The sequence below is a fragment of the Euwallacea similis genome, chromosome 21 (genome assembly GCF_039881205.1).
Source record: "Euwallacea similis isolate ESF13 chromosome 21, ESF131.1, whole genome shotgun sequence".
In the NCBI taxonomy this organism is placed as follows: Eukaryota; Metazoa; Arthropoda; class Insecta; order Coleoptera; family Curculionidae; genus Euwallacea; species Euwallacea similis.
The window spans coordinates 2,074,707-2,098,871 of NC_089629.1; the positions used below are offsets into that span (position 1 = coordinate 2,074,707).

At 36.0% G+C, this 24,165-nt stretch overlaps 4 protein-coding genes and 1 non-coding gene across 10 annotated transcripts in view; 3 read left to right on the forward strand and 2 right to left on the reverse strand.

Annotated features, from left to right (window-relative positions):
• The window catches only part of LOC136415759 (tachykinin-like peptides receptor 99D), a 152,729-nt gene that overhangs the window by 85,646 nt on the left and 42,918 nt on the right, over window positions 1–24,165 (reverse strand). The window lies entirely within an intron of this gene.
• Zn72D (Zinc-finger protein 72D) lies at window positions 1,117–15,833 on the forward strand. 6 transcript variants are annotated; one of them, XM_066400530.1, is made up of 20 exons: window positions 1,117–1,257; window positions 3,165–3,300; window positions 3,659–3,823; window positions 4,854–4,977; window positions 5,228–5,450; window positions 5,505–5,706; window positions 5,784–5,927; window positions 6,996–7,103; window positions 7,323–7,505; window positions 8,764–8,818; window positions 8,935–9,041; window positions 9,098–9,244; window positions 9,301–9,404; window positions 9,463–9,649; window positions 9,708–9,825; window positions 11,333–11,424; window positions 12,024–12,119; window positions 13,346–13,600; window positions 13,786–13,888; window positions 15,392–15,833. In XM_066400530.1, exons 1-20 carry the CDS (start codon window positions 1,205–1,207, stop codon window positions 15,454–15,456), a joined length of 2,667 nt encoding a protein of 888 aa, XP_066256627.1. In that variant the 5' UTR covers window positions 1,117–1,204; the 3' UTR covers window positions 15,457–15,833. The 6 variants fall into 6 exon arrangements, with proteins under 6 accessions (XP_066256627.1, XP_066256628.1, XP_066256629.1 ...); XM_066400531.1 differs by having other exon boundaries at window positions 5,784–5,918; XM_066400532.1 differs by lacking the exon at window positions 3,659–3,823.
• Window positions 8,537–8,666, forward strand: LOC136416008 (small nucleolar RNA SNORA79). Its single transcript, XR_010752671.1, has one exon. It is a non-coding gene; the product is annotated as a small nucleolar RNA SNORA79 (small nucleolar RNA).
• Nup54 (nuclear pore complex protein Nup54) lies at window positions 17,157–22,613 on the forward strand. The gene is made up of 10 exons (XM_066400629.1): window positions 17,157–17,333; window positions 19,216–19,497; window positions 19,650–19,793; window positions 19,848–20,153; window positions 20,471–20,666; window positions 20,731–20,823; window positions 20,881–20,989; window positions 21,053–21,499; window positions 21,561–21,680; window positions 22,198–22,613. Exons 1-10 carry the CDS (start codon window positions 17,279–17,281, stop codon window positions 22,423–22,425), a joined length of 1,980 nt encoding a protein of 659 aa, XP_066256726.1. The 5' UTR covers window positions 17,157–17,278; the 3' UTR covers window positions 22,426–22,613.
• On the reverse strand, window positions 18,007–21,850 carry LOC136415805 (uncharacterized). Its single transcript, XM_066400630.1, has 2 exons — window positions 21,707–21,850; window positions 18,007–18,734 (listed from the first exon to the last, which is right to left on the reverse strand). The coding sequence occupies exons 1-2, from the start codon at window positions 21,764–21,766 to the stop codon at window positions 18,186–18,188; spliced, it is 609 nt and encodes a 202-aa protein (XP_066256727.1). The 5' UTR covers window positions 21,767–21,850; the 3' UTR covers window positions 18,007–18,185.

A 24,165-nucleotide genomic window follows, 5' to 3' on the forward strand; every position in this document is an offset into this window, starting at 1 on the left:
TCGAAATGAGAAGAAAATGGCTATGAACATGAGTCCCGTAATGAGTTCTAAGGGAGCCTTTTGAAGATGGAACTCCATAATAATGTTATAATAAATGATGTTTTCTGAATACGTTTCAGATGCTATTCAGCGGCATGGATAAAGGACAAGAAGGTTTGAAAAATTGTGTTGCAGTCAGGGCCGGCCTTAGAGTGTTTGGCGCCCTGGGTGTAATTTTTAATCTTCGTCCCTCCACCCCCAAAAAAAAATCACCGATCAGGAAAATCCGCTGCCCTTTGTGATCTGCCGTCCTGGGTCGCTGTCCAACCGCGCTTCCCTCCTTTCTCCCACCCATATCCCACTTTGGAATGATCACTGAGGACCTTTATTCCATTCCTGACTTACACATGGAGAACGTTTAGTCTCTCTTTTCAAAACCTCCACGCAACCTTCCAAGTCGCTTTACCAGTATCGTTACCACAGAAATTGCCTCTTGATTTGACCTAAGCTCCAAACCAATTCGTGAAATAAAAATGAAGAGATCCTCCCCTATAGGAGAAGCCAATGTTGGGCTGAAGCAGAGGGCCATTTGAAGCCTTGCGAATGTCTGATTACATCAGTGGCTCCATGAAAAAGATTCTGTTAGTTTATACAAGGGCTTCGCGAAGTTGGCAAACCCTTCCACAAATCTCCTCAAACAGATGTACAATTGCAAGAACCTTCTTTCTTCATGTTTGTCTGGGGGAACTGACCCCTGGCCACTTCATCACAAGGCGGGATGATCAGAAGACTGCAAAATATCAATGCAATCTTCTAATTCTCGTGAGTAGTCTTCAATTACCAGTAACCACTTATCAGATCTAAAGTTGCCTAGATATCAGCTATACGTCGCGTAAGGTAGCTATCCTTTTTGATTACTACATTAAATGACTTGTAGTCGCTACAGAGCCGTGTTGAACCAACTTTCTTCTTAACAGAACTACAGCAGACGCTCATCGACTATATAATATTTCGTAATATATCAATTGTATTTGAAAATTCAATTTCTAATATCTAATAATAAACTAAGTCAATTTCGCTTCAAGAACGTATTCCCGCCATTAATTCAAATAGTGACAGAGCCCACTTCCGGTGAGAGCCGGCTTTGACTTTGACTGGAAGACGGGTGGCGGCGCCACTTCCATTTCCATATTTCCATTTCGGTTTGTTTTAGCGTGTCGTGTGAATGATGGCTACTAACAATTATTTTGGTTTTACACATGGTGGAACTCAATATAGGTGAGTAGAATATGTCTCATTTTCAACTAGGAACGTTTTGTGTTGTTTGCGTTTGTAAGGCTACTCTCGGCAGCCTTAAATCGCATGGGAAATGGTGTGGAAATTTTGCGAATTTAGTGTCCTTGAACGCCCGTCGCCGGCATTTTGGTCAAACGAGATCGATACATGTGTGGCGTTGCCATGTCTTAACATTTTTAAGAAACGTTTAAAAGTTTATAAAAAGTATGCAACTTAAAATTTATCTCACATTCATCATTAACGTATCTCGCTTATTTCAATTACATGTCTTTGAATTCCTAAGGAATAAAGACTTATCAAAGCATATAATGTCAGTAGTTTTGTGTATGAAATCTTGAAAATCTCAATTTAGAATCAGAAGTTATTATAGGCAGGCAGTTATTACATAGGCTTAAATAATTTGCTTTTAATTATATCAAGAAATGGTCATGATATGAGTTGAAATTGCTATACACAGTTTCCAATTATAACGGCTTTATGTAAAAAAGTTAATAAATTTGACAACGTGGTCTCATAGAAGCCGCCATTTTGGCCGCCCGGCTCTTACATTTTTCCGAGAACACGTGTGGGTTTTTCGCTAAAAAACTAAGTTTTTGTTCAATTTTAGCGTGATTTTCCTTTGCCTAATCTTTCAACTTGAGTGTCAGGGTATTTTAGTCCAACTTTAGACCAATAGCTAGTGTAATTACTCATTTTTTCTGCATATCAAAGGGGTAAGTCAGGTTCGGTAAGCAGCTAGCTTGCTGCAGAAAGCCACTAGCCAAGGCCAGAATTTTGAACTCTCTTTAGTGTAATGAAAGTACTTTATGAACTAGTATGATTTTTAGGTATATTGCGCATAAGCTAAGAATGTTGCTGTCTTCCAGGTTATAGTTTCTTTACTAAGATTTTCTGCTTAATTGCACCAAAAATAGCGGTTACTATGTGGTTTTTTGTTGCCGGTAAATGGCTTCGATTTTCCGCTTTACCTTGCTGAAAGTAGAATCCATCGGTTTTACAATGATTCAAGTTTGCCTTCTGTGCACAGTCTGAAATCCATCTTCTTTCTCATGTTACAAAATGAAAGTACATACAACTGTCATATTTTAACGTTAACCTGTATGTCGAAACGAAGCATTTATAAAGGAGCAAAAAACCCTTTCAGGAATCGCACATCACATTTGATGGAGACATGTCAGACACTTATCCCAAACTGTTCAGAAATTAGATTATCTTAGATATGTGATCGAGGAAGAACCTCAAATCAACACCTCGTCACACTGCAAACCTTTGGTATTAGTAAGCTGTTAATGTCAATTGTCACTTTCTGGTTCTGGTTTTTTCTAAATCAAAATTTAACAAAAAAGAGATTTTGTAGAAACAGTTTTTATTTTTGCAAAGAATTGATTGAAAAAACAAACTTTTACAAATGTCATAAGTTTATGACAAAAATTAAATGATGGTCTTATATTTTTCACCTAACAACATTCAATAATTTCCAAGACATGTGAATGCCAAAAGTTTCACATCTGGATGTAGAAGTGCCACTTTACATCTGCCAATGAATGCCGCCAAAATCATATTTTAGCCTAATCATACAAAAGTTCTTGTTTCTTTCCCTATAAGGATCATTTAGATAAGTAATGTTTACACCTTTATTATTCAGTAGTCAACTTTTTAAAATCAAATGAAATTAGACATGAACTCTGTTACAAAAAAATACGAAAATATTCTCAATGAACGAATTAAATGGTCCTATAATTTGTTCAACTCGCGCCCCCACATTATTTTTCACTTAATATAAAAATTACACAAATCAGGAGTAAATTAGAAATATGTACGTGTCGAGGGCATGTTCTTCATTGATGATCATTGTTTGCTGGTAATTCAAACTAACGCATTTTTTATAGTGCCACAGCTACAGGCGCTGCCTATCAAGCTGGACAAGCCGGTTATGCAGTAGCAGCAGCCGCACCTGCTGCGGCCGCAACATACGGAACTCAAAGAGCTCCTGGTTACGATCAAGCCTACCAAACAGCTGCTCAGGTAAGTCACCTCTTTTTTACTTAGTATTTTTAGATGTTTTAATTTAGGTTCCTGTCTGCACACCTGTTCTATATTTAAGTCCTTGAAGTGTCAGTTGGTTGCCTGGATTGTAATAATACTCCATAAAATGGTTGATCTTATGGTGCATAAGCAGTTGAATATTTTTATTGTCACTAGTTCAAATTTAATACAGGTGGTGAACTGATATTAGTTTCGAGTGCAGATTAGACTTAAAGAGTGTTTGGCGGCTGTATGCGAACAAAATGACACCAGTAGAAAACAGCAATTGTAAAAGTCAAAGAAGAAAAAAAGGAAAATGGTCATGTTATGACCGTCTACTGTCAAGGTGTTCTTTTAGGGAACTTATGCAGTTGGTACTGGTGCCACACCAGCATACGAATACGGTTACGGTCAAACGGCCGTAGCAGCCACTTACACTCCGGGTTACGAGCAAGCGGCCAAGCCAGCAACTTACGCTACTTACGCTTCGCAGAGGGTGGCCACGCAACAGGCCCAAGCTGCTGTAAGCATTTTTCATTTATTAAGTCACGCGATTTTCTTTACCTAACTGAAACAAAATAGATCTTCATCGACTTAACAATGTTTGGATATTACAAAATTTGTTTTAAAAATAATTTTAAAAAATGTAGTATGCTGTTATAATACTACTGTTGGCAATAGTGGGTGCTTGCTCCTCCAAATTTTTGCATTTGGTCAGTGGTGTATCAATATTCAAAGATACTGAGTAATTCCAAGTTTTACTAGATTTTGTAGTAGTAGAATTTGGAATACCTCTGGTCACATGCAGAAGTGAAATTGTTACTTAATTAAGAAATGTTTTACTTATGTGGAAAAGTTGAATGGTTGAATTTGATCTTCTTAAAATGCTGTTTAAGGAGAAAATATTGTAATTATTTTGTGCCATTGAGAAAAGCATTTTAAGAAACAAATATACTAATAAATAAGATGCAAACTAATAAGGTTGTGAGGCAATGCTTTGAAATTCCATTGTTAAAAGACATAAAATAATAGTAAAATACTCAGCTATGCACATTCAACCCTACAACTTCCAAGAGTATTTATGTATTGGGTGACAATTGTTAAAAACTATTACTTCATCATATTCATCAGTGAATTGGTCCCTTTTTCATTATAGGTTACAGGTCTCCATAGAAAGTGCGGTAAAGTGCTACTTTCTGCTAACAAATACATAATGTTAAACCCACTTTACCGCACGGTCGTAGGAAAACTTAATACTGTGAAGAGGGATAAATGCAAGGAGAATTACATGAATAGTTTTAAATACTATTTGTGATCAGACACCTTGCAATAGAATACATTGTAATCTGACTTTACAAAGTTGTCATTCACATTTTTTTTTTGAAGACATAACTGGAAGGTTAGCACATTTTAAATTTAACTTGGGACACGTTGCTTAAAGCTAAATACTTTGAGATAATATTATTTCTTCAATAAAATGTAGTTCTTATCGTTTAAGATTAGAAAATGTAATTTGGAAACTTGCCCAAACTAAATCTCTAATATATTTGTAGGGTGCAGCTAAGCCAGCTCAGTACGCGGCGACATACCAACCCAACGCTACAGTTTATCAGGCTACATACGCTCAGCCTGCTTCTCAAACTACGATAGCGGCTCAACCTACTACACAGTCAAAACGTAGGTTTTTCTGCGTTTTCATTTTGATCTTTGGAAGATAATCTGGAAATTAATCTAATGCTTCTCAAGTACTGTTGTTTTTAATCAAAATTCTTAAAATTGGAAACAGTAAGAATAATTAATAGTTGAAATGCATAGTTTGAGGAATGAATATTATCTGACCGGGTTCTATTTAAATATTGTCTGTTTTTATATGCAGAGCTTGATGCAAAGTAAGCTTTATTATAGGTAGTAATTTTCCCTTCTTCAGAATCCAACGCCACGTATTCCGGGTACGACGCGGCCCTTTATTCGGCCGCAACGATGTATGTTGCCCAGCAGCAGGGTGGGGGCGTTCCAGCCGCTGCCACTCAGAAAACTACAGCTGCAGGATGGCAAGGCTTCAAACGCGGTGCCGGCGGCAACCGTGGAAATCGCCCCAAAGCACCGCCTAAACCTCAACAGTTGCACTACTGTGACGTTTGCAAAATAAGGTAAGAGTAGCCCGTTCGCATCTATAGAAATATCGCAATTAATGTATGATTTAGTTGCGCTGGCCCTCAAACTTATCGCGAACACTTGGAAGGCCAGAAACACAAAAAACGCGAGGCAGCTACTAAAATGGCTGCGAGTGTTGCTACCACCAACGCTAATAGGTCAGGAAATTCACTTCGTTGTCAGTTATGCGATGTAACGTGTACAGGCAATGATGCTTATGCTGCTCATATTCGTGGTGCCAAGCATCAGAAGGTAAAGATCCAATTTTTCAAAATGATTCTTTTAAAATAGAAGGAATTGATTTTTAATTAAATTTTAATATTAAATAGGTTGTTTTACTACACACTAAACTGGGCAAGCCTATTCCACCCCAAGAGCCAGAAGTGATTGGAGGAGTAAAAAAGTCACTCGCGGCCGGTCCTAAGATAAATTTCGTACAGTCGGGAGGATTGGGCGTAAACAATGTAAGTCAGGTGAGTGGTTTTGGGTTTTACTATTAATCATCATTTGGATTTAATGGTATACTTTAGAAATTTGTTTATATGTAGAAGAGCGAGTCTGCATTCTTTGCTTGTTCAGAGAGAGAACGGAAATGAGGCATTTCGCTTTGTTTTCGTTCCAGTGGAAGAACTAATTTCGTAACTGTATATATAGAGGTGTAACTGTAACAAACTATAAGTGAGCAATTATAATTCGTGTCCACATATATTTTTTCCATTCCAAAGGTCTTGTTTTATAGGACTAAACTAAGTGAATATGACGGAAGTCTCCTATTCTGAAAACTATGAATACATTTATTGAGTTAACTATACAGGGTTTGTCAAATAATTTAAAAGGTATTTTAGTATAACTTTTCAGAAGTTAAGACTATTAATTGCGTAAGCTGCCATTTTTCATACGTGATTGTCTAAAAAACGGTCAAAATTTAAATGAAAGCATACAAAATGAAACATTTTGTATATAGTATACTTACAGATATTGTGATTAGAAGCTGCAGGTCAGTTGAAGACCCGACAGAGTCAAAGTAGCCAGAACTTGTTATGAGCACATGTTTGTAGCTGTTCAAAAATGATGAAGCAATCTAATGTTTCGCTCTGTATATCATAGATTTAAGTTGTGTCTTAAGTCAGCATTTTTTTACTCAATTCTCTCATTTAGATTGTAAAATTATTAATATTTTCTATGTGTTTTATTAATCATTTCAATTTAAGTGAAAATATGCTAAATTTAGGTGTATTAGGTAAAGATGCCTGTATTTAAACAAAAGTGACAGGAACATTTGCCTAAATTATTGACCTTGAAAAAATCGTTGAAATTTCTTCATCGGTATGCAAATGAAATACTTGAAACCGTAAAAATATATAATTGATTTGATCCTCCACAGTTAGATGTTAAAGAGTTTAAGGAGGTGTAAACCAAAACATTTTTATAAGGTAGTATGTAATCGCATAGTAATTTACGGAAGAAACACTTTTTTTGGTTGACACCCCCTTTGCCGAACGCATCACCGATCTGAACAGAGCCTTTCACCTCTATTCCAGGGAAGCAATGGTGATTTGAAAGAAGAGGATGTTGATGACACTCCTGAACCCGATATCCAACCAGTAGGACAAGATTATATTGAGGAAATCAAAAGTGATGACGGCAAGGTATAAAAAATGAGATAACAATTGATATTGCCTGGATCAATTAAGACAAGTCGTCCTCGCAGTGGCCACTTATGTTCTTAATCAGGCGGAAAGCATTGTCGGATTTTTTCGCAGTAGATGCCTATTAAACAGGCTGTTCTACAGGCCATGTGTCTGCACAGTGCGGCAATTATTTTAGCAAATAAAAGAGTCGCACACTGATAGAAAATGTTATCACAGGTAATGAGTTTCAATTGCAAATTGTGCGAGTGTCGCTTCAACGATCCAAATGCAAAAGAAATGCACATGAAAGGCAGGAGACATCGGTTGCAGTACAAGAAAAAAGTGAATCCGGACTTGGTGGTGGACGTGAAGCCGTCTTTGAGACAGCGCAAGATTCAGGAGGAGAAATGGCGGCGAGCTGTAAGTAATTTGTCGATTTTAACAACTGTTCTGTTTTGGTAAAGGGGGTGCGGCCAAATTAGGTTTTTCTCCTGTATTTGCATAGAGAGGATTGAGCAATTATGTTATTTTATATCTAACTCGGCCTGAAATATCTGTAATTTTCATGGTATTGATTTGAGTTCACTGATACCTAGTCCAAATGTGATAATACTTCCAAGTGGGTAAAATATTATGAGTATTGAACTTATGAAGTTGCGTCATAGGTTTGCCGTTCTCACTAACATATATTTAATGGATGAAACGAAAAAATAATGTCAAATGTATGTCGCGGGTTGGTAAAGTAGTTGTAACTTATCAATGCCAAATATTTATTTTTTAGCATTCACACCTATCATGTTATGTCAATTTCTCATTTAATTAAAATTATATTTAAAATGGGAACTAGATTTTCTAAAAATAGTCAGAAGCTTATTTTATACCTAATTAATTATTTTAGTAAAGAAAATGTGCAAGACAGCCTACTTTTACTTGTAGCAGCAGTACATAACATAAGTACATACATATCTATTATCTCACTTGTTTAAATGTTTCTACTAAGGTGTATCTTATTTCGATAAAGCAAGCTCAAGGCTGGTGCATTTCATACAATCCGCCAGGGTTTAGTACATGTGGGTTAGTCACTTTTGATGGGAAAAAAATCTATATTTGAACGGTAATAAAATATATTTTACTCAATATTCCCCAATAAGGTACAAAAAGTAAGCTGCTGAATTTGAGGAAAGTTCTGCGTGTTATTGGCAGGAAATCCAGTGTTTTTGACCTAATTTTCAGACAGTCGCTAATGAATTAAGAGCCTCTTTATTTGTGCTTTTTAATAAAATTCTGTCTAATCAAATAATTGTAAGATAACTGCAAATAGATCGGGTATTAGTATTTATCTTACACTGTCTCAGAAGTCATGTTCAAGCTTTCGAATTTGGCTCAGGGAGCCTAAATAAATTGTTTAACGAGCAAAGAAAATCGAGCATCCCAAAAGACTCTTCAGATTATGACACTTGTTCCTTTTGTAAAACTTAAATATGTTTTTCAAGATTTTAAGTTGTCGAAGATAATTGGAATTTCTTCACCTCTCGGCGCTTTAAGATTCAAGCTTTGGGAGTTTTGCAAATTCCTACAATTTCTGGTTAAAGTAATTCTATTAATTAATAAATAACAATATGAATAATTATGGTCTTCTCTTGTGTTTGCGTTAACAAAATATTTGTATTTGTTTCAGGCAATGAGAGAAGAATTTTGGGCTCGTCGACATGCATTCAATATGGACGATGAAGGTAAGCTAGTTTTACGTTGAAATTTATGATGACACATGTCATAGTTAATATTTGAAATGTCTCACACGTCACAAATCTTTTCTTTTTTTTTCAAATACTTTTCATTTTTATTATAGAGTCCATGTACTGGGAAGATAGGCGGCGCTATGAGGAATATATGGACATGGTTACTCGCGGAGGAGGGCCATTCCCAAGGGGTAGGCCTTTTCCTGGAGGACCACCAGTAAGACATTGCTTCTTTTTTTGCTCCTTAGTAGGTTTTTAATTCGCGTTTTGCAGTTCTTCCCAGGAGGCCCCTCTCCACGAAGACCTGAGTCCAGTGACGATCGTCATGTAATGGCCAAACATACTGAAATCTACCCTAAAGAAGAAGAACTGCAGGTCGTTCAACGGATTGTTTCCCACACCGAAAGAGCTCTGAAGCAGGTTTATATTTCCCTCAGCATCCAATAAATTAATTTCTAATTATCTGTGTTGGAAAGGTGTCGGATCAATTGGCAGAAGTTAAGACTCCAGAAGCAGGCGAAGCAACCAAAGAAAAGCCAGTTGAACAACCTCAAAAAGAAGACGGACGTGATAATCAACTGTAAGGCATAGTTTCTTCTTTTGCCAAAGGACTTTTTGGACATACTTTTATCTTTCAGTTTCTCCTTCCAAAAAGAGCAAGACTCCTCTCGTATGCTGCGCGGAGTAATGCGTGTTGGTCATCTTGCCAAAGGTCTTCTTCTTAAAGGGGATAACCAAGTAGAATTGGTTGTTTTATGCGCCGACAAACCTACTCTTACTCTTTTAAAGAAAGTAGTTGATTTTCTGCCGGCCGCATTTAAACAGGTTTTTGTCTAAATTTGCTATTTAGTCTTCATATAACGGGATAGTTATATTGCTTTAGGTTGCACCGGAATCGAGCTATCAAGTATTAATTAATCCTGCCGAAGCTGGATTAACAGTGCAGACCGAAGGACTGACAGTTTTGGTACAATTGACTAGTCCTGTTATGCGCGAACAAGGTAAGCAAACGTGTTCTAAAATTACGGTCGGCCGGACCGGGTCGTGTCATGCCGGTAACTGGTCGGAAAAACACGGGGGTGTGGAGTGTCAGAATGGATGACGATTTTGAGATGATCTCAACCTCGTCGTCCAAAAGGCAAAAGTCGGAACTAGCGGACAGTACCCACAGGTTTAAGCTGAGTATAAGTTTCTTTAGACAGGTGATTCCCTTGATTAAACACGGAACGGGTATGAAGATGCGTTTTCAATTACATTAATCTGAGGTTGAGTATATGTTTAAAACAGCTTCAAGGATTTAGTGGTTTTAAATATTGCAAAAACCTCATAAAACTGAAATGTATCCTTCAACTTCGTTAATGCCCACGTGACTAATTATTTTACTATTTCAGCGATTTATTCATTTGTCCATTTATACATTTTTCATTTTGTGTAATAATTGGCAGCTTAAACCTTTAATAAATATTGGACTTTTTTAGGCAGAAGAGAGAAGAGCTACATAGAAGTCTACTTTTTAGTGGGTTATTCGAGGCTTTCGTGAACAAACTAACATTCTCCATTGCCTTCTGATTTAGTTAATATTAATTTGTTTCAAATTTAGGGGGCAACTAGGATTGTTACTCACAAAATAGAAAAAAAAAATTTTTTAAAGTTAGCATGGTGTATCAAAAATCTGAAAGTAGTTCCCAGACTTGATACACCGGCTTATTTTTTTTGAGCATTTTTAATTTAAAAATGTTTGGCGAAGACGAACAAGTCATTGAATTTAACCATCAATTTGAAGGAGTGGCATTAATAACAAGACTCTTGGTATATAAAATAAAATTTATCAGTTGAATGTATTAATACTATTTATTTATCCATGGATCATGGACGTTTCTATATTGATGCAGTAATTTTATTTATTATTTATTTGCACTACTAGGTTCAAGCTTGTAATTTCAAAACTAAACCGACCAGGACTAATTCAAAATACGAGATACAACAGTGTATATTTATTTTGCTGGAACAATTTAACGTTGGAATAGGAAATGCAAATATCTTTGTCACTTTTTAGCTTCCTTTTAAAACCATTACAACAAAATTACCGTAATATGTATTCAACTGCCAGCAGTTGCGGAATATTATATTTTTGTGATGTTAATGTTAGCTTTGTTCACGATCCCCCACAATGGTAAGGTCACGATTTAGTAACAACAGTCCAATACTTATGTGTCATGAAAGCGTACTGTGCCTAAATGTCCCGTTTTCTAGAAGTCATCGGCTACGGTTATGGGATAAGGATTTTTGATCATATAACGCGCCCCTCGACTAAGCCACGCCCACAATCAGCCTGGAGATAATGTTACTATTTTAATTCCTAACGAGCCCTTATTGTAAACATAAGGTTATTGTGGTTGCGGCAAAGTTAAGGATTAAACGCAAGTAACGTTTTTCTCTGAGCCTGTGGGCGGGTCTTACAGCTCCGGGGACGTGAATGGTCAAACACCCTTTAATTGTGTTGTCTAGAAGCTGCGAGCGGCGGGTCGGACCGGGATGTACTCTCGAGAGGAAAGTGTCTCCAGGCGCTGGCAGCGCTCAGACATACCAAATGGTTCCAGGTTGGTTCTCTTTTTTATCTCTGTCTCTCACCACTTCGACGTACTTTTTTGTTATTTTGTTCAATCAGTAATTACGAGTTGTCAAGTCGCGGTCGGCGTCCAGAGCAAGTCAATCGAATAAAAAAAGATAACCTGAACCCATGACGCAAGTAATAATAATTTAATTTGGGCGGGATATGTGAGACTATGCAATTTTCTTGATCTCAGTATTTTGTCAGGTTTTTATTTGTAGGAAAATAACTCGGCTTTCCATTAATTTATGTACTGAAAATTCTCGTTGCACGTCTCTTCGTCCCGCCACCCCTGATCGAGGATGTGGGTTTTTGAAAAACTTAAGTCATACTCTGCAATGTTAGTTTCTTGTAATTTAAAACTAAAATTTCGTCCTTATCGCCGTTTTTTTTTAAAGCGTGGCATTAGAGAAAACTTCACATCTCAATCACATTGTTTACAAAAAGGTTCCACACCGATTCATCAGACGTTTCATTTCCTTTTTAATGTTCGTATGCAAATATCAATGTTTTTGTTTCCGTGGAACCTTTGTTAAATATTCAACAAGTAGGTTTTGTAAGCAGTTTTTGACAAACGAGTGTTTGCAGGCTAGAGCTTTGGGATTGCACTCCTGTGTGGTAATAATTCGAATTTTGAGGGACTTGTGCCAGCGAGTACCCACATGGTCACCCCTTACTTCATGGGTAAGTAAGTAGTTAGACTACCGACATTTACTTCTAAAGGTCAAATGTTCAATGTGTTGCTGACATAATAGCTAGTAGTTTAATGACTATTAAATTTTAAGATCAAGCGAGTTTCCATAGAAACTAAGAATTTTACTAATACATAAGCTTTTACGTCAAAATTTTTATGGAAATTAAACTTACAGTTAAATTACAAAAACGACACATAATTTGAACCTACATGCTACTTGTACTACAAAAACGAGTTGATGATGAACGGTTTCGGGGTATGTATACCGTGATTCAATGAAACAAAAATGTAACATTCATATTTTTCAAATCAGTGTCGAAAAGTGGGGATTACTACGATTTCATAAATTAAGAAAAACTTGAAAGAAGGAATGATTCTTTCCAAATTTAGAAGAACTGTCTATAATAGTAGTGGACGACGCCCCTTATCATCCTACATTAATAAGAATGGAAAATAGTGAAACAAAATTTACCCGCTAAACGATACAACTTAGTATCTTAAAAGTTTGTGGTAAAATTCTATTCTATATCTCTAACCAAATTATTTTTAGGGGCAAAACATATACAGGGTATCCCAAAAGTAATGCCCTAACTCTTCGAATTTAATGCATCCTTCTGAGAGAAAACTAAATGAAGGTGCCAGAAGAAAATTTCGAAGTTTTGTTGTCGAGGTACAGAGTGTTAAAAATGTCCGGTCAAATTAAAACTATCATTTCGTATTTAAACGTAAACATAAAAACCATAAATCTAATCAATGGGAAAACTACATGCAATGCTTCATAGTTTTGCAAATGAATCAAAAACGGTCAGATGTGAGACATGCATGCATGGGAAAAAAATTATAGCCTCAATATAGAAAAATAATTGGATGTCTTTTATTAGAAACTATCCCTGTGCGCCTCCATCACAATAAAAATTCGGATTCTATAAATTTTCTTCAGGATAGATAGAAAAAAAACGTTATTTTTATAAAAGGCTTGTGGGCCCGCTACTTAAGAACAAATTCGATTACACCATATGCTATTTTGAGTGACTGATTATTTATAAATCAACGACTTGATTCATTATTTTATAAATGATGTGTTTTGTATTTGCTACTCTTGAAGAGCCATGATTATACACTTTTTCTGATTTCTCGTTATAGGTATACTAAACAATTATCTATCTAGGTTCTTTCCTAACATTTTCTAAAACATTTTCTTGTCATGTTCATTTAGGCTATGGAACTATTGGCAGAAAAAGTAATCTCGTCAACCCCAGGCCAAGTGCAATTATCTCCCGGAGACGCCCTGCGTAGAGTAATGGAAGCTGTAGCTGGAGGTTTACTGCTGCCCGGTGGACCAGGTTTAGCCGATCCGTGCGAAAAAGAGGCCCCGGATGCTTCCGGAGCCCTGACCGCTCAACAAAGAGAGGATCTGACCTGCTCGGCCCAATACGCCTTAAGACTGATCGCTTTTAGACAGATCTATAAGGTAAATCTCCTGTCAAGATAATGTATTGTTATTTGAAGATTTTTATTATTCTACATGATGTGTCTAATAGTATTTGCTACTCTTGAAGAGCCATGATGTGAATTTTTGACTGATGCAAGGAAATTATCGTTGTTCTAGTTTTTGTTGTAAACTAGAAATTTCAACGTTTGTTTTTTTATTAACAGGTGTTGGGCATGGATCCTTTACCAGCTCCTCAAAAGACGTTTAAGAAGGACAGGTCAGCTCGTAAACGACGTCGCTCCGGAGGAGAACAAGAAGGATCAGAAAGTAACGAAAACATGCATTTTATTCGTAGATATAATAGCAAGATCTGTTGCTTTAACGATTAAATTTAATTTGTGTCAATATTATTCGCTGCGCTAAAATCTCAAGACTAAAAAATGTCTTCCAATTATAAAGGGTGATCCAATTCGAGTTTCCTAACTTGACAACTTTGTAAATTAGATAGCTGTCAATATTGACGCAAGTTTAAAACATCAAAAGGTAGGTTGAAACAATACATTTACAAAATGGATCGATTAACTACTGCGCAACGTATTAAAATTATTAAATTGTTTTATAGAAATAACAATTCTGTAAGAACTGTGTATCGACTTTTACGAAACGATTATGGTCCATTTATAATCGTCCTACTGAACGGACGATTCGCAGTATAGTGAATAAATTTGAAGACACTGAAAGCATAGAAGATAAGATAAACCGGGTGCATCATCGTGGCATACGTTCGGCCGAGAATGTTGCTCCTGTGGGCGAGTGTCGCTGAAGACTCAGAATGATCAATTCGTCGCCGTTTGCAGACTTTAGGTATTTCTTATGGTTCTCTTTGGCGTATTTTGCATAAAGACTTGCACCTATATCCTTATAAAATTTAGCTAATCCAAGAATTGAAGCTAAGAGATCATAAACAACGAAAAATGTATGCAAATTGGGTGTTATAGCAGCAGGAAATTAATGCTGATTTCTCCAAGCAAATTTGTTTTCTGATGAGGCATATTTTCATCTCTCAGGGTATGTTAATAAACATAATTGCCGCATATGGGGAGAAGAAAATCCTCACATAATACACGAGACATCAATGCATGCTCAAAAATTAACTATGTGGTGCGCGTTATGGTCAGGTGGCGTAATTGGTCCTTATTTTTTTGAGAATAATGGTCGAACAGTAACAGTCAACGGTGACCACTATTGACGCATGATAACTGACTATTTTTGGCACGAAATCCGGGATATTGATGTGGAAGGCATGTAGTTTCAGCAAGACGGCGCAACTCGCCACACATCCCATGCAACGTTAGATGCTTTGCATAAAAATTTAGAGATAGCATTATTTCACGTAATGATGTCAACTGGCCTACAAGATCATGCGATTTAACGCCCCTGGATTTCTTTTTGTGGGGTTTTCTTAGCAGTTGCGTCTATGTCAACAAGCATGCAACGTTGGAGCACCTTAAGAATAACAGCCGCCAAGTTATAGCCGAGATAACCCCCGAACTTGTCGCAAGTCATCAAAAACTACTGTGAAAGAATCAACTGTTGCAGACTGTGTAGAGGCGGCCATTTACATGACATCATTTTTCATAAATAATGAAACAGTTTAAAGATACGATTAATAAAAAATAACTATGATCTTATTACGTTTTATGAGTTTTTTTTTTTTTAATAAAAGTTAGGAAACTTGAAATTGATCACCCGTTATACGCATTTGTTCTTTTAATGAATTTCCTTGACCCATATCCCATAAATGTTGCAAAAAATCACTCTGAATTTCAGGCGATTCCGGGAAAATCATCAAAACAGAGGGAGGAACCTTGGCCGAGACGACGGCCACGAAATGACTGCATTAAATGGAGGTTTCAGTTTAACATTTTCGAATTAGAGCTATTTCAAGTTTAGTTTCCTCCAAGAGGTTATGTTGTAGTCATATCGTCCACAGTGTGTTTGTTCAATATCGGAGTTTTGACGTCACTGATTTACATTTCCAAATCATGATTATCCGAAATCGTATCGAACATGTTTTCGCTACGCAAATTTAGATACATTCTTAGGTAGTTATAGATTTAGTTATTATAATATTATTATATGAGACACCGATATATGTTGTGTAATGCCGAACAAGGGGCTTCTCTCGATTGATACTGATGTAATAGGTAATACGAGAATCAATTTTTATTTCGATTTTTTTATGATTCAATAAAGATGTTCTAAAACACAAGTATTATTTATAGTCCCCAACTGCTAATTTTTAAGGTCACTGTCTAATATCAACTGGAATTATATCTTCCAGACTGACTCGGTGATCGTGCCACAGAGCATCTAAATTAGTGTGATAGTAAAGTAACCGCAAGACGAAATGGGACAACTAAAGGCTTGCTCTTGTTGGGATCTATAATCGAGTGTGGGTCAATTGTACGACCAAAAGGCTTTACAATTCCTTCTCGTATCACATATTTGTGAATTTAGCGTCGTGAAACATTGCAAATTTCTGAATGTAAGTAACCCGACAATATTTCCCACATTGAATGAATTATTAGTCCTGTACCCCGGAACACCTTTAAGGTTGTTTTAACACATTGCGTTACCCTGGAAGTATTCCTTTGTATGAAGGTCCATTTTCTTTTCAATTAATCAATGACAAATACCATCTAAGTTACAAGAAGTGATACTTTCTAATGGAAATGAACACCAGCGGCGTACTAACAAGGATTTAGATTAAAAAAATTCGTTTTTATTGAAACTTTACACAGTTTTAATAAGTGATACATCACATAGTTACGCGGTTTGAGAAGTTCAGAGGCGTGCATAAAGTTCTATGAAGCTCTTTAACATTTTTACGTTTTAAAGCTTTTTGTGTGAAAGATGCTCAAAACGGCCTGTACATATATCAACGGGATAAATATTTCTATTTTGTCGAACAGTTACACATAAAATGAATATTCATCAATGGCGCACATAGGCAGACATTGATAATATTATAATATTACTGTTTATGTAGACAAGCTTGGTCATTGATGAGTGTATGGAAATCATTCGCAAATAATTCTAAAATTTGGTATTACTTTGTTTAATACTGCGAGATTACATATTTAAGCGATGGGATAACGAAGGGAATATGTTTTTATTGCTAAATAAGCAACTCAGTGACGTACCAAATATCAACCATATGGATATTATACAAATGTCAGTGAACGTCCTCAACTGACCTGCGCACAGATAAACAATAAGTTTCTATTAGTTTACGTGTATGTGTGAACCTGGCTTCTGAAATAAACAATGCGAGATTTTATCAATAATTTCTAGACAACTTACTGAAAGTTTTTATTTATAAGAAAATCCCATTTGATAAAACTACATGATTTTATCTTTTAAATTAATCTCACGTCGCCATTTTAAATATTAACAATATAATCTAAGGAATTTTGTTTCACCAAAAGCCTGACACACACAGCAGAATATAAGAAACGATGACGTATTTTCAACACATGTTATGACATTATTTCAAAATTTTTTGTGGTTATGTTCGTTGTTATTTTTTTAAAGTTTTCAGTAAATATTTAAATATTAATTATCCTCATTGCTTTTTCCCTATATTGTGTTACTATTTATCCACTCGTCAAAAATACTCTTCATTTTTTACCAAATTTTAAGTTGTAAAAAACGATGGCGTTTAATTTTGGCGGCAGCACCCCAGCGTTTGGAAGCACCTCCCAGAAACGTAAGTCGACTAGAGATAAATCCTTAAATTCCACGTCCTTAACACTTAGTGTTAGATATTTATAATAGATTTTACCCCAAGCCAAAAGGTGTGTAGGCTTTTTTTGGAAAGTTACTCTTGTGCTGAAGTAATTGCTCAGGTAATTGTTAGTAACATCAGATTACTAGCTTGATTCATTTTAAATGTATCTGAAGTAATAAGCACACAAAGTTCACTTATATGATCAATTTAACTTGAGTAACTTCTTGAAGAATTCTTACCACTATCTCTCAGAGAAACAGCAGTTGGTGCTGGCTTTGTTGACCTCTCCTGCAATTAAAATATGTTGTAAAATAGGGAAATTAAGTACCAACAAAAGATAATTTTTGGAAATATCTTACAATCGTAATGTTCTAGGATATGTCTAATGGATATGTTTACTGTAATCCATCTAAAAGGTCCCATTTAACATAAAAAATTGTGCAAGCAAGCAAATGCTAAGTTTTGACGCAAGAAAAAACTGTGTGAATCTTCTATTTTGTTGGGCATACAGCATTATTTAACTTTATATCATTCATGTTTGGCCCATCTGTACTGTTCAGAAGATATCAATGTCATGTCAGGGATTTCATGATCCTTTTAAATGTCTGATAATTTGCTTAAACCCTTGAGAAATTAAACACAAATACTCTTACATCAAATTTTAATCAATAAGGGCCAGAACAATAGTTGAATTTATTTACCTGTTGATTCCATTATTACAGTTAGTAAGCCCAAATAAAAACCCAACAACCCACTTTATGATAAATAACTGAAACATCAATATGAAATAATCAAGAAATATTACTTATAATATTAGAAATTTACATGGTGCTATGGTACATTTTTCATTTTTTCATTGTTTAATGATTTTGGGCTAATGTATTCAGAATTTGTTACAGAAAAAACAGGATATTCATTTCTCTTTTCTGTCTTCAGCTTGTTTTTTCTGCACCACATTATTATCCCAAAGCAGATAAGAGCAATTATAACCAGAACCAATGCAAGAATGGCATAGATATTCACTTGTGAAGGATCATAACTAACTTTTCCTTTCGGAGTTGTATTATTCAATCCTAAATGAGAACTTTCAGTAGTTATATCTTGAATGATTTCAACAGTTTTCCCTACAGCTGATTTCAGTGTACCCTGTGCTGAGTTAGCTAAATTTTCATTCATTGAGGTTGTGGATGGGAAAGCAGTTGTGGGGTCAGAAGCATGAAAAATCTCATTGAGGAACTCTTGTATGTCTGACAGAGGCTTCGCAATTATGTTATCATTTGGTGTTTGTTTATCTGTTTCCATAGCTGTCACTTTCATATCAACATCCACTGGGTTTGGATGAAAAGGGGCAACAGTTGCCTCAGGCAATGGATCTTCATCCTAAAACAATTATTCGTAGTCTTAATTTAGTAAAAGCTATAGATGTTAAAGTTATTTGTTAAATGAATGTACCTTTATTCCAAATATTAAATTGTTGAAAGAGTTCCAAATATGATCAAGAAAACCCATTTGAAAGTTTTCAGTGTTGGTTGTATTGGTTCTAAACACAATGGTGACGATGTTACTTACCTTGGTAGAACATTTTATTGATAAGCTTGTATATAGGTAATTAGTCATCGTGTAATTATAAGTCATTTTAGTTTTTTAAATAGCCTTTATGGGATGTTAAAACCATTAAATTCTGGAATATCTTTCGTTAAAAACGTGGGAAAAATTGCCTAACAACGTTTGTTATCATTTCGATGCATTACAAAATAATAGAAATGCTGGAGAAGCCCACAATGGGCAATTTTTAAACCCACGCTGAATTCATAATTGTGTATTTTGTCCTCAAAGGGCATGAAAGCTTTTTTGTCTGCAGCCACAGGCTTTGCCACCCCCTTTGGTGCTGCTCAGCCGATCACCACTCAACCTGCTGGTTTCGGTTTTGGCCAAACGCAACCTGCAGCTGCACCGAGTTTCGGGTCTACCTTCGGGGCAGCAACTACAAGCGCTCCACCTTCTTTCGGAGCAACAAATACATTTGGTACTCCAGCTCCGGGTACTGCGCCCGTTTTCGGGAGTACTTTTGGCACACCCGCCGTCAGCGCTGCTCCTGCCTTTGGATCCACATTCGGAGCTACTCAAACTCCAGGAACTACTAGTAAGTTCTGTAGCATCCGTAAATAAATTTCTATTTCTCCACAGATGCTATATCCGAAGATATCCAAAAAATACATAGCTTGGTATAAACTGTAGATGTATACTAGGTCCAGTGTGAATAAATATCTTACTGAAATTCCCAATAACTTTCAGGCCTTTTTGGACAAACGGCCAAGCCGAGCGGCCTTTTTGGGGCGCCAACTACGTCTAGTGGAGGATTGTTTGGCGCCCCCACAACTAGTACTCCTTCTTTATTTGGTGCCACTCAGACCACTCAAAGTGTTCCCAGTCTTTTTGGTTGGTGATTTTGTTACTTTCTTGCAAAATTCAAATAACTGATCTTATGTGTAGGTGCTGGAGGCACTGCGGTACCCTCCCTTTTCGGCCAACCTGCTGCTACTACTACTCCCAGCTTATTCGGTTCGGCCTTTGGGCAACAGGCCACAACTACCGCCCCATCATTTGGAGGCGGTTTATTTGGGTCCGTTCCACAAAGTACTGCACCGTCGCTATTCGGTACTTCTACTTTTGGAACTAGTACTGCAGGGACCGGTTTCGGCGGTTTTGGGACGACAGGTGGAACCACCGCTTTTGGAACCGGATTTGGTGGGGGTGGAACTGGTGGATTGTTTGGAGCTAAACCTGCTCAGCCATCAGGTGAGTTTAAAAGGCCATGAAAATGGTTTAATGATTCTTAAATATAAGGTCAGCCTGTCTTTCCTATCTTCATATAAATTTATTAAAAAAGGACCACCTCATATAAAACTACTTCAAAAAGGGGGCCTAAAAATATATATAATTATTTTGAAAATGTTTATAGTCCACTCTGTAGACTTGTGTGTTCAATTCTTTCTTGCTTTGAAATGAGGAAATTCCTACATTATCATTAAATGGCCTACCCTGTATATTTAAATTGAATCAAATAAGAAAATTACCCCTACATTTTTTATAATGTGCTTTATCCAAATATTCAGCTCCTCAACCTGCAACTCCGCAAAGCAAAAATCAACAGATTATCGCCTCCGTGTACGCAATTAACGTTTTCAACGATGAGAGGGATGATATTTTAAAGAAGTGGAACATGCTGCAAGCTTGTTGGGGCACAGGGAAGGGATTTTACAATACATCAATGCCTCCCATTGAATATACACCGCAGAATCCTTTTTACAGGTGCGTTATTTATATGAGATGCAAAGCAAGCAACTTATATCTTTTTCCTTTTATTTTTAACAAGATTTAAAGCCATGGGATACAATGTTATACCGGAGCAGGACAATTCTGAGGGCGTCGTGAAGATGGTTTTCAACAAAAAAATCGCGGATTTACGGTATTAGTTTTGCATTAAATTAGAAGTTTTATCAGTTCGAATTGTTATTTTCTTTAGAAATCAGCAAGACGTTCTTAAAAATGGTATAGGAGGAATCCTGGGGAACAGGCCTAATTTAACAGTGGAAATTTTGCTGATTAAAGCCCTTTCAGACACTCAAACGGAGGTGTTATATTCTTAGAAAATCCTTGTGGCCTGTTTAAATAACTTTATTTCCGTAATTTTTTAGATAAAAATTTCCGTGTCGGAAAAAGGAGTCACTGGTTCCAGCACGAAAATTCCCGCTACAGATTTGGCTGCATTTCTGAATCAACCTACCCAAAAACAGCAATTAACAAACGTAGGAGTGACAGCTGTAGCGCCCTTTGTAACTCCCAGTAAAGCCGGACTTGAGGAATATTTGAAATATCCCCCAATGGGGATTGACCAGCAAATGTGGCAGGCTGCAATTCAGGACAATCCCAACCCCAAAAAATATCTTCCTGTGGCGATAAACGGGTTTTCAGATCTGAGAGCTCGAATGTTGAACCAGGAGTACCAAACAGGGCTACATTCGGCTTTTTTGGAAAAAGTTAATAAAGACATTACAGAACTTAAGACTAAACATGCCAGTTCCATTGCACAGATTACGGAGTTGAAGCAAAAGTTCCTAGAATTGCAGCACAGAATTTTAAGGGTAAGCTCAAGAGCTTTAGTATAGTGGAAAGTGGAAGTAGAATATTTTTTATTTTCTGAAGGTATTAGTGAAGCAAGAGAGCACTAGAAAAGTGGGACTCGCAGTTCAGCCCGAGGAGGAGATGCTGAGAGGTCGATTGGAGGTAATGCACGCTCAACTGAACGTTCCCAAACAATTTAAGGTAATTCTTTTTGGCACTAAACTTACCATTTTAACGTTGTTTAATAGCAAGAGTTGCACTAATAAATATGGCTTGTTGTTAGACATAATTGTAGAAAAAGTATGTGTCTTATTACGTTGTTCGACACTTTATCAGTTTATGTTAATAACACCCTTGAAAAAATTTTCTGATAAAACTGGGGGTTTCGTTAATATAACAGGAATATTTTCCTTGTTTTTTTCAATGAGAGTTAATTGCATGAAATAATTTCAACGTCGCAAATTAGCGAAATTCTTGTGTATAGAGAAATAGTCGTTTATTTGATACAGTGTGTCCAAGATAAAAATAAACAAGAGTGGAGAAAATGTTGTGTAGGAGATTCAAAGCACTTAAATTACTAGAGAGAGTTTCATTGATTAAAGCAGTTTTGTGAATGAAAGTGCGTTTTTGGGCTTAAAGTACCAATCATGTTCGCCCAAAATGTTTAAAAACTGTCAATTTAAAGGTTCTTTTACTCCCCATTTCTTGTGTTTTTCAGGGACAAATTAACGAGTTATTATCTCACGTGAAACTGTTAGAAAATACAACGAAGCCAAACAGCCAATACCGCGTAGACGCCGACGCTCAGGATGAAATAAAACAATTTCTGAGAATGGAGCAAAACGGCATTTCTCAACTTATAGACATTGTCAATACTGACCAGAAATCCTTGGAAATCGTAACGAGTGGAATGAAAGAACTAGCCGAGAAACGCCGTATAATTTAAGATTTTGCTTGAAAACGGACGAAAAACTTATATAACGTTATGTCCCATTGAAAGTTTGTTTAACTGATGGAACAAAATATGCGAAATTAAGTTGAAAACAATTTTGAGGAGTTTCCATACTTGTGAGTGAAATAATTAAAGTTTTCCTGATAAATAGATCCTTAAAGTAATTTAAGACTTTATACTTACGAATTTATTTACTTTATTTAATAGAATTTATTATTTAGAATATATCACTTATTCCCTTTATTAATCATTATTACGATTACAAAGGAATTCTTTAATAATGATGGCTTAGTAACGAGTAAGGCATCGTTCCATTTAATTTATTCTCCCATTACAAATATAAGATATCCTTGTCGGTATAATATTAGTAGTTGTGAAAGTCTTTTACTTTAGGTGTATTAAAGGAGATTTCGAGTCATTGTGGAAATTTTGTACTTGCGAATTTATTCACAATAGATATTTTATCGTTAAATGGAATAACGAAATTTTCCTTCAAATTATTGATTTTTTATTTGTGGCGCTCTCTGTGAACCGATCTTGTAAATGCCGGCAAATGTTTTCCCTGGAATCTACGACAGTAAACAGTAGCGACATCTATCGATAACCGGACTGACGAGGTACTTCATTTATATTTGTTTTTATTAATTAATACGTCAAAATTTACTTATATATTATGTTTCAAATAGGAATACCACATATCATTTAAAATTGAGAAGAACAAAATATAATGCCATCTCTGCTGATTGGGATATCTATGGAAATAGGGGGTACCAAGGAAGCCCATTCCCAATTCAACGTCAACCAGTTCCCAATATAAAAATAAATGGTAAGGAAGCCTTCAGGAGATCCATCGAAAGGTAGGATTAGGTTTAATGTTAAATAGTTTCCTGCATCAATCAGAAATACATGTTATTAATAAAAATTACGAATTCTGGACAATTTGGTGAAAGAAATTTGTCACTGTAGGATTGCAATAAGACGCTTATGGCTATTATTCTCAAGAGAATTAAATGTATATGGCCACAGATATTATTCAGCCCTCAAAGTTGTTACATTTTTAACAAACCGAGACAAAATATTAAAGTTGATTATAGTGGCTTTATCCTTATTATATATGTATATGAATTATGAATATGATATATTTAATACCGTTCTCGTAAAATCTGAAATTTCTCTTTCGATCAATTTCTCCTTGCAATATATAATAAGAAATGTATTTTTTATTCCGTCGAGGTATGTTTTCATGATGAAATTGCTGTCTTGAATTCGGAACTTTTCTTCTATTTTACTAAATCTGGAAACATCGCATGTTATTTCCTATCGCATATCGTTTTCAAGACCAATCAGCTGTATCTTTACAAAAGGCAGGTTGTAAATTTTTTGTATTTTTTCGTACCGATATCACTTAGTAAGTGATTCACTCAAATGTTAGCGCGGCGACGAATAAAACGTTCGTAATGCGGTCTGCACTAATAATCGAGATAATCGGGTTTTCTTTTATTCCAAAGACTCTTAAAGTGTGCCACTATCCATGAGTTAATGTGTGAAAGTGGGGGGTGTTTTTTTGTAAGTGAAAGAGGATGTTGTTGACGTGATTTTACCTCACGCTTTTGGTACTCAGGGACAAATTCTGATTGTTGTTTCCTCTACTTCGTAATTAAGTTTTGTCAGGTCAATGAGAACGACGTAACTAGAATTTTAGTTGAAAGTCGACATTATTTGCAATTTTGGCTT

What these genes read in the sequence shown, in the direction of transcription:
- Zn72D (XM_066400530.1), top strand. Translation starts at nt 1,205, where the DNA reads ATGATGGCTACTAACAATTATTTTGGTTTTACACATGGTGGAACTCAA. An exon ending in TGTGACGTTTGCAAAATAAG is followed by an intron (nt 5,451 to 5,504) that starts GTAAGAGTAGCC and finishes TGTATGATTTAG; the next exon opens with TTGCGCTGGCCCTCAAACTT. An exon ending in AGGAGAAATGGCGGCGAGCT is followed by an intron (nt 7,506 to 8,763) that starts GTAAGTAATTTG and finishes TATTTGTTTCAG; the next exon opens with GCAATGAGAGAAGAATTTTG.
- Nup54 (XM_066400629.1), top strand. Translation starts at nt 17,279, where the DNA reads ATGGCGTTTAATTTTGGCGGCAGCACCCCAGCGTTTGGAAGCACCTCC. An exon ending in TGGAAGCACCTCCCAGAAAC is followed by an intron (nt 17,334 to 19,215) that starts GTAAGTCGACTA and finishes TTTTGTCTGCAG; the next exon opens with CCACAGGCTTTGCCACCCCC. An exon ending in TGCAGCACAGAATTTTAAGG is followed by an intron (nt 21,500 to 21,560) that starts GTAAGCTCAAGA and finishes TATTTTCTGAAG; the next exon opens with GTATTAGTGAAGCAAGAGAG.
- LOC136415805 (XM_066400630.1), bottom strand. Translation starts at nt 21,766, where the DNA reads ATGTCTAACAACAAGCCATATTTATTAGTGCAACTCTTGCTATTAAAC. An exon ending in TATTAAACAACGTTAAAATG is followed by an intron (nt 18,735 to 21,706) that starts GTAAGTTTAGTG and finishes TAATTGTTTTAG; the next exon opens with GATGAAGATCCATTGCCTGA.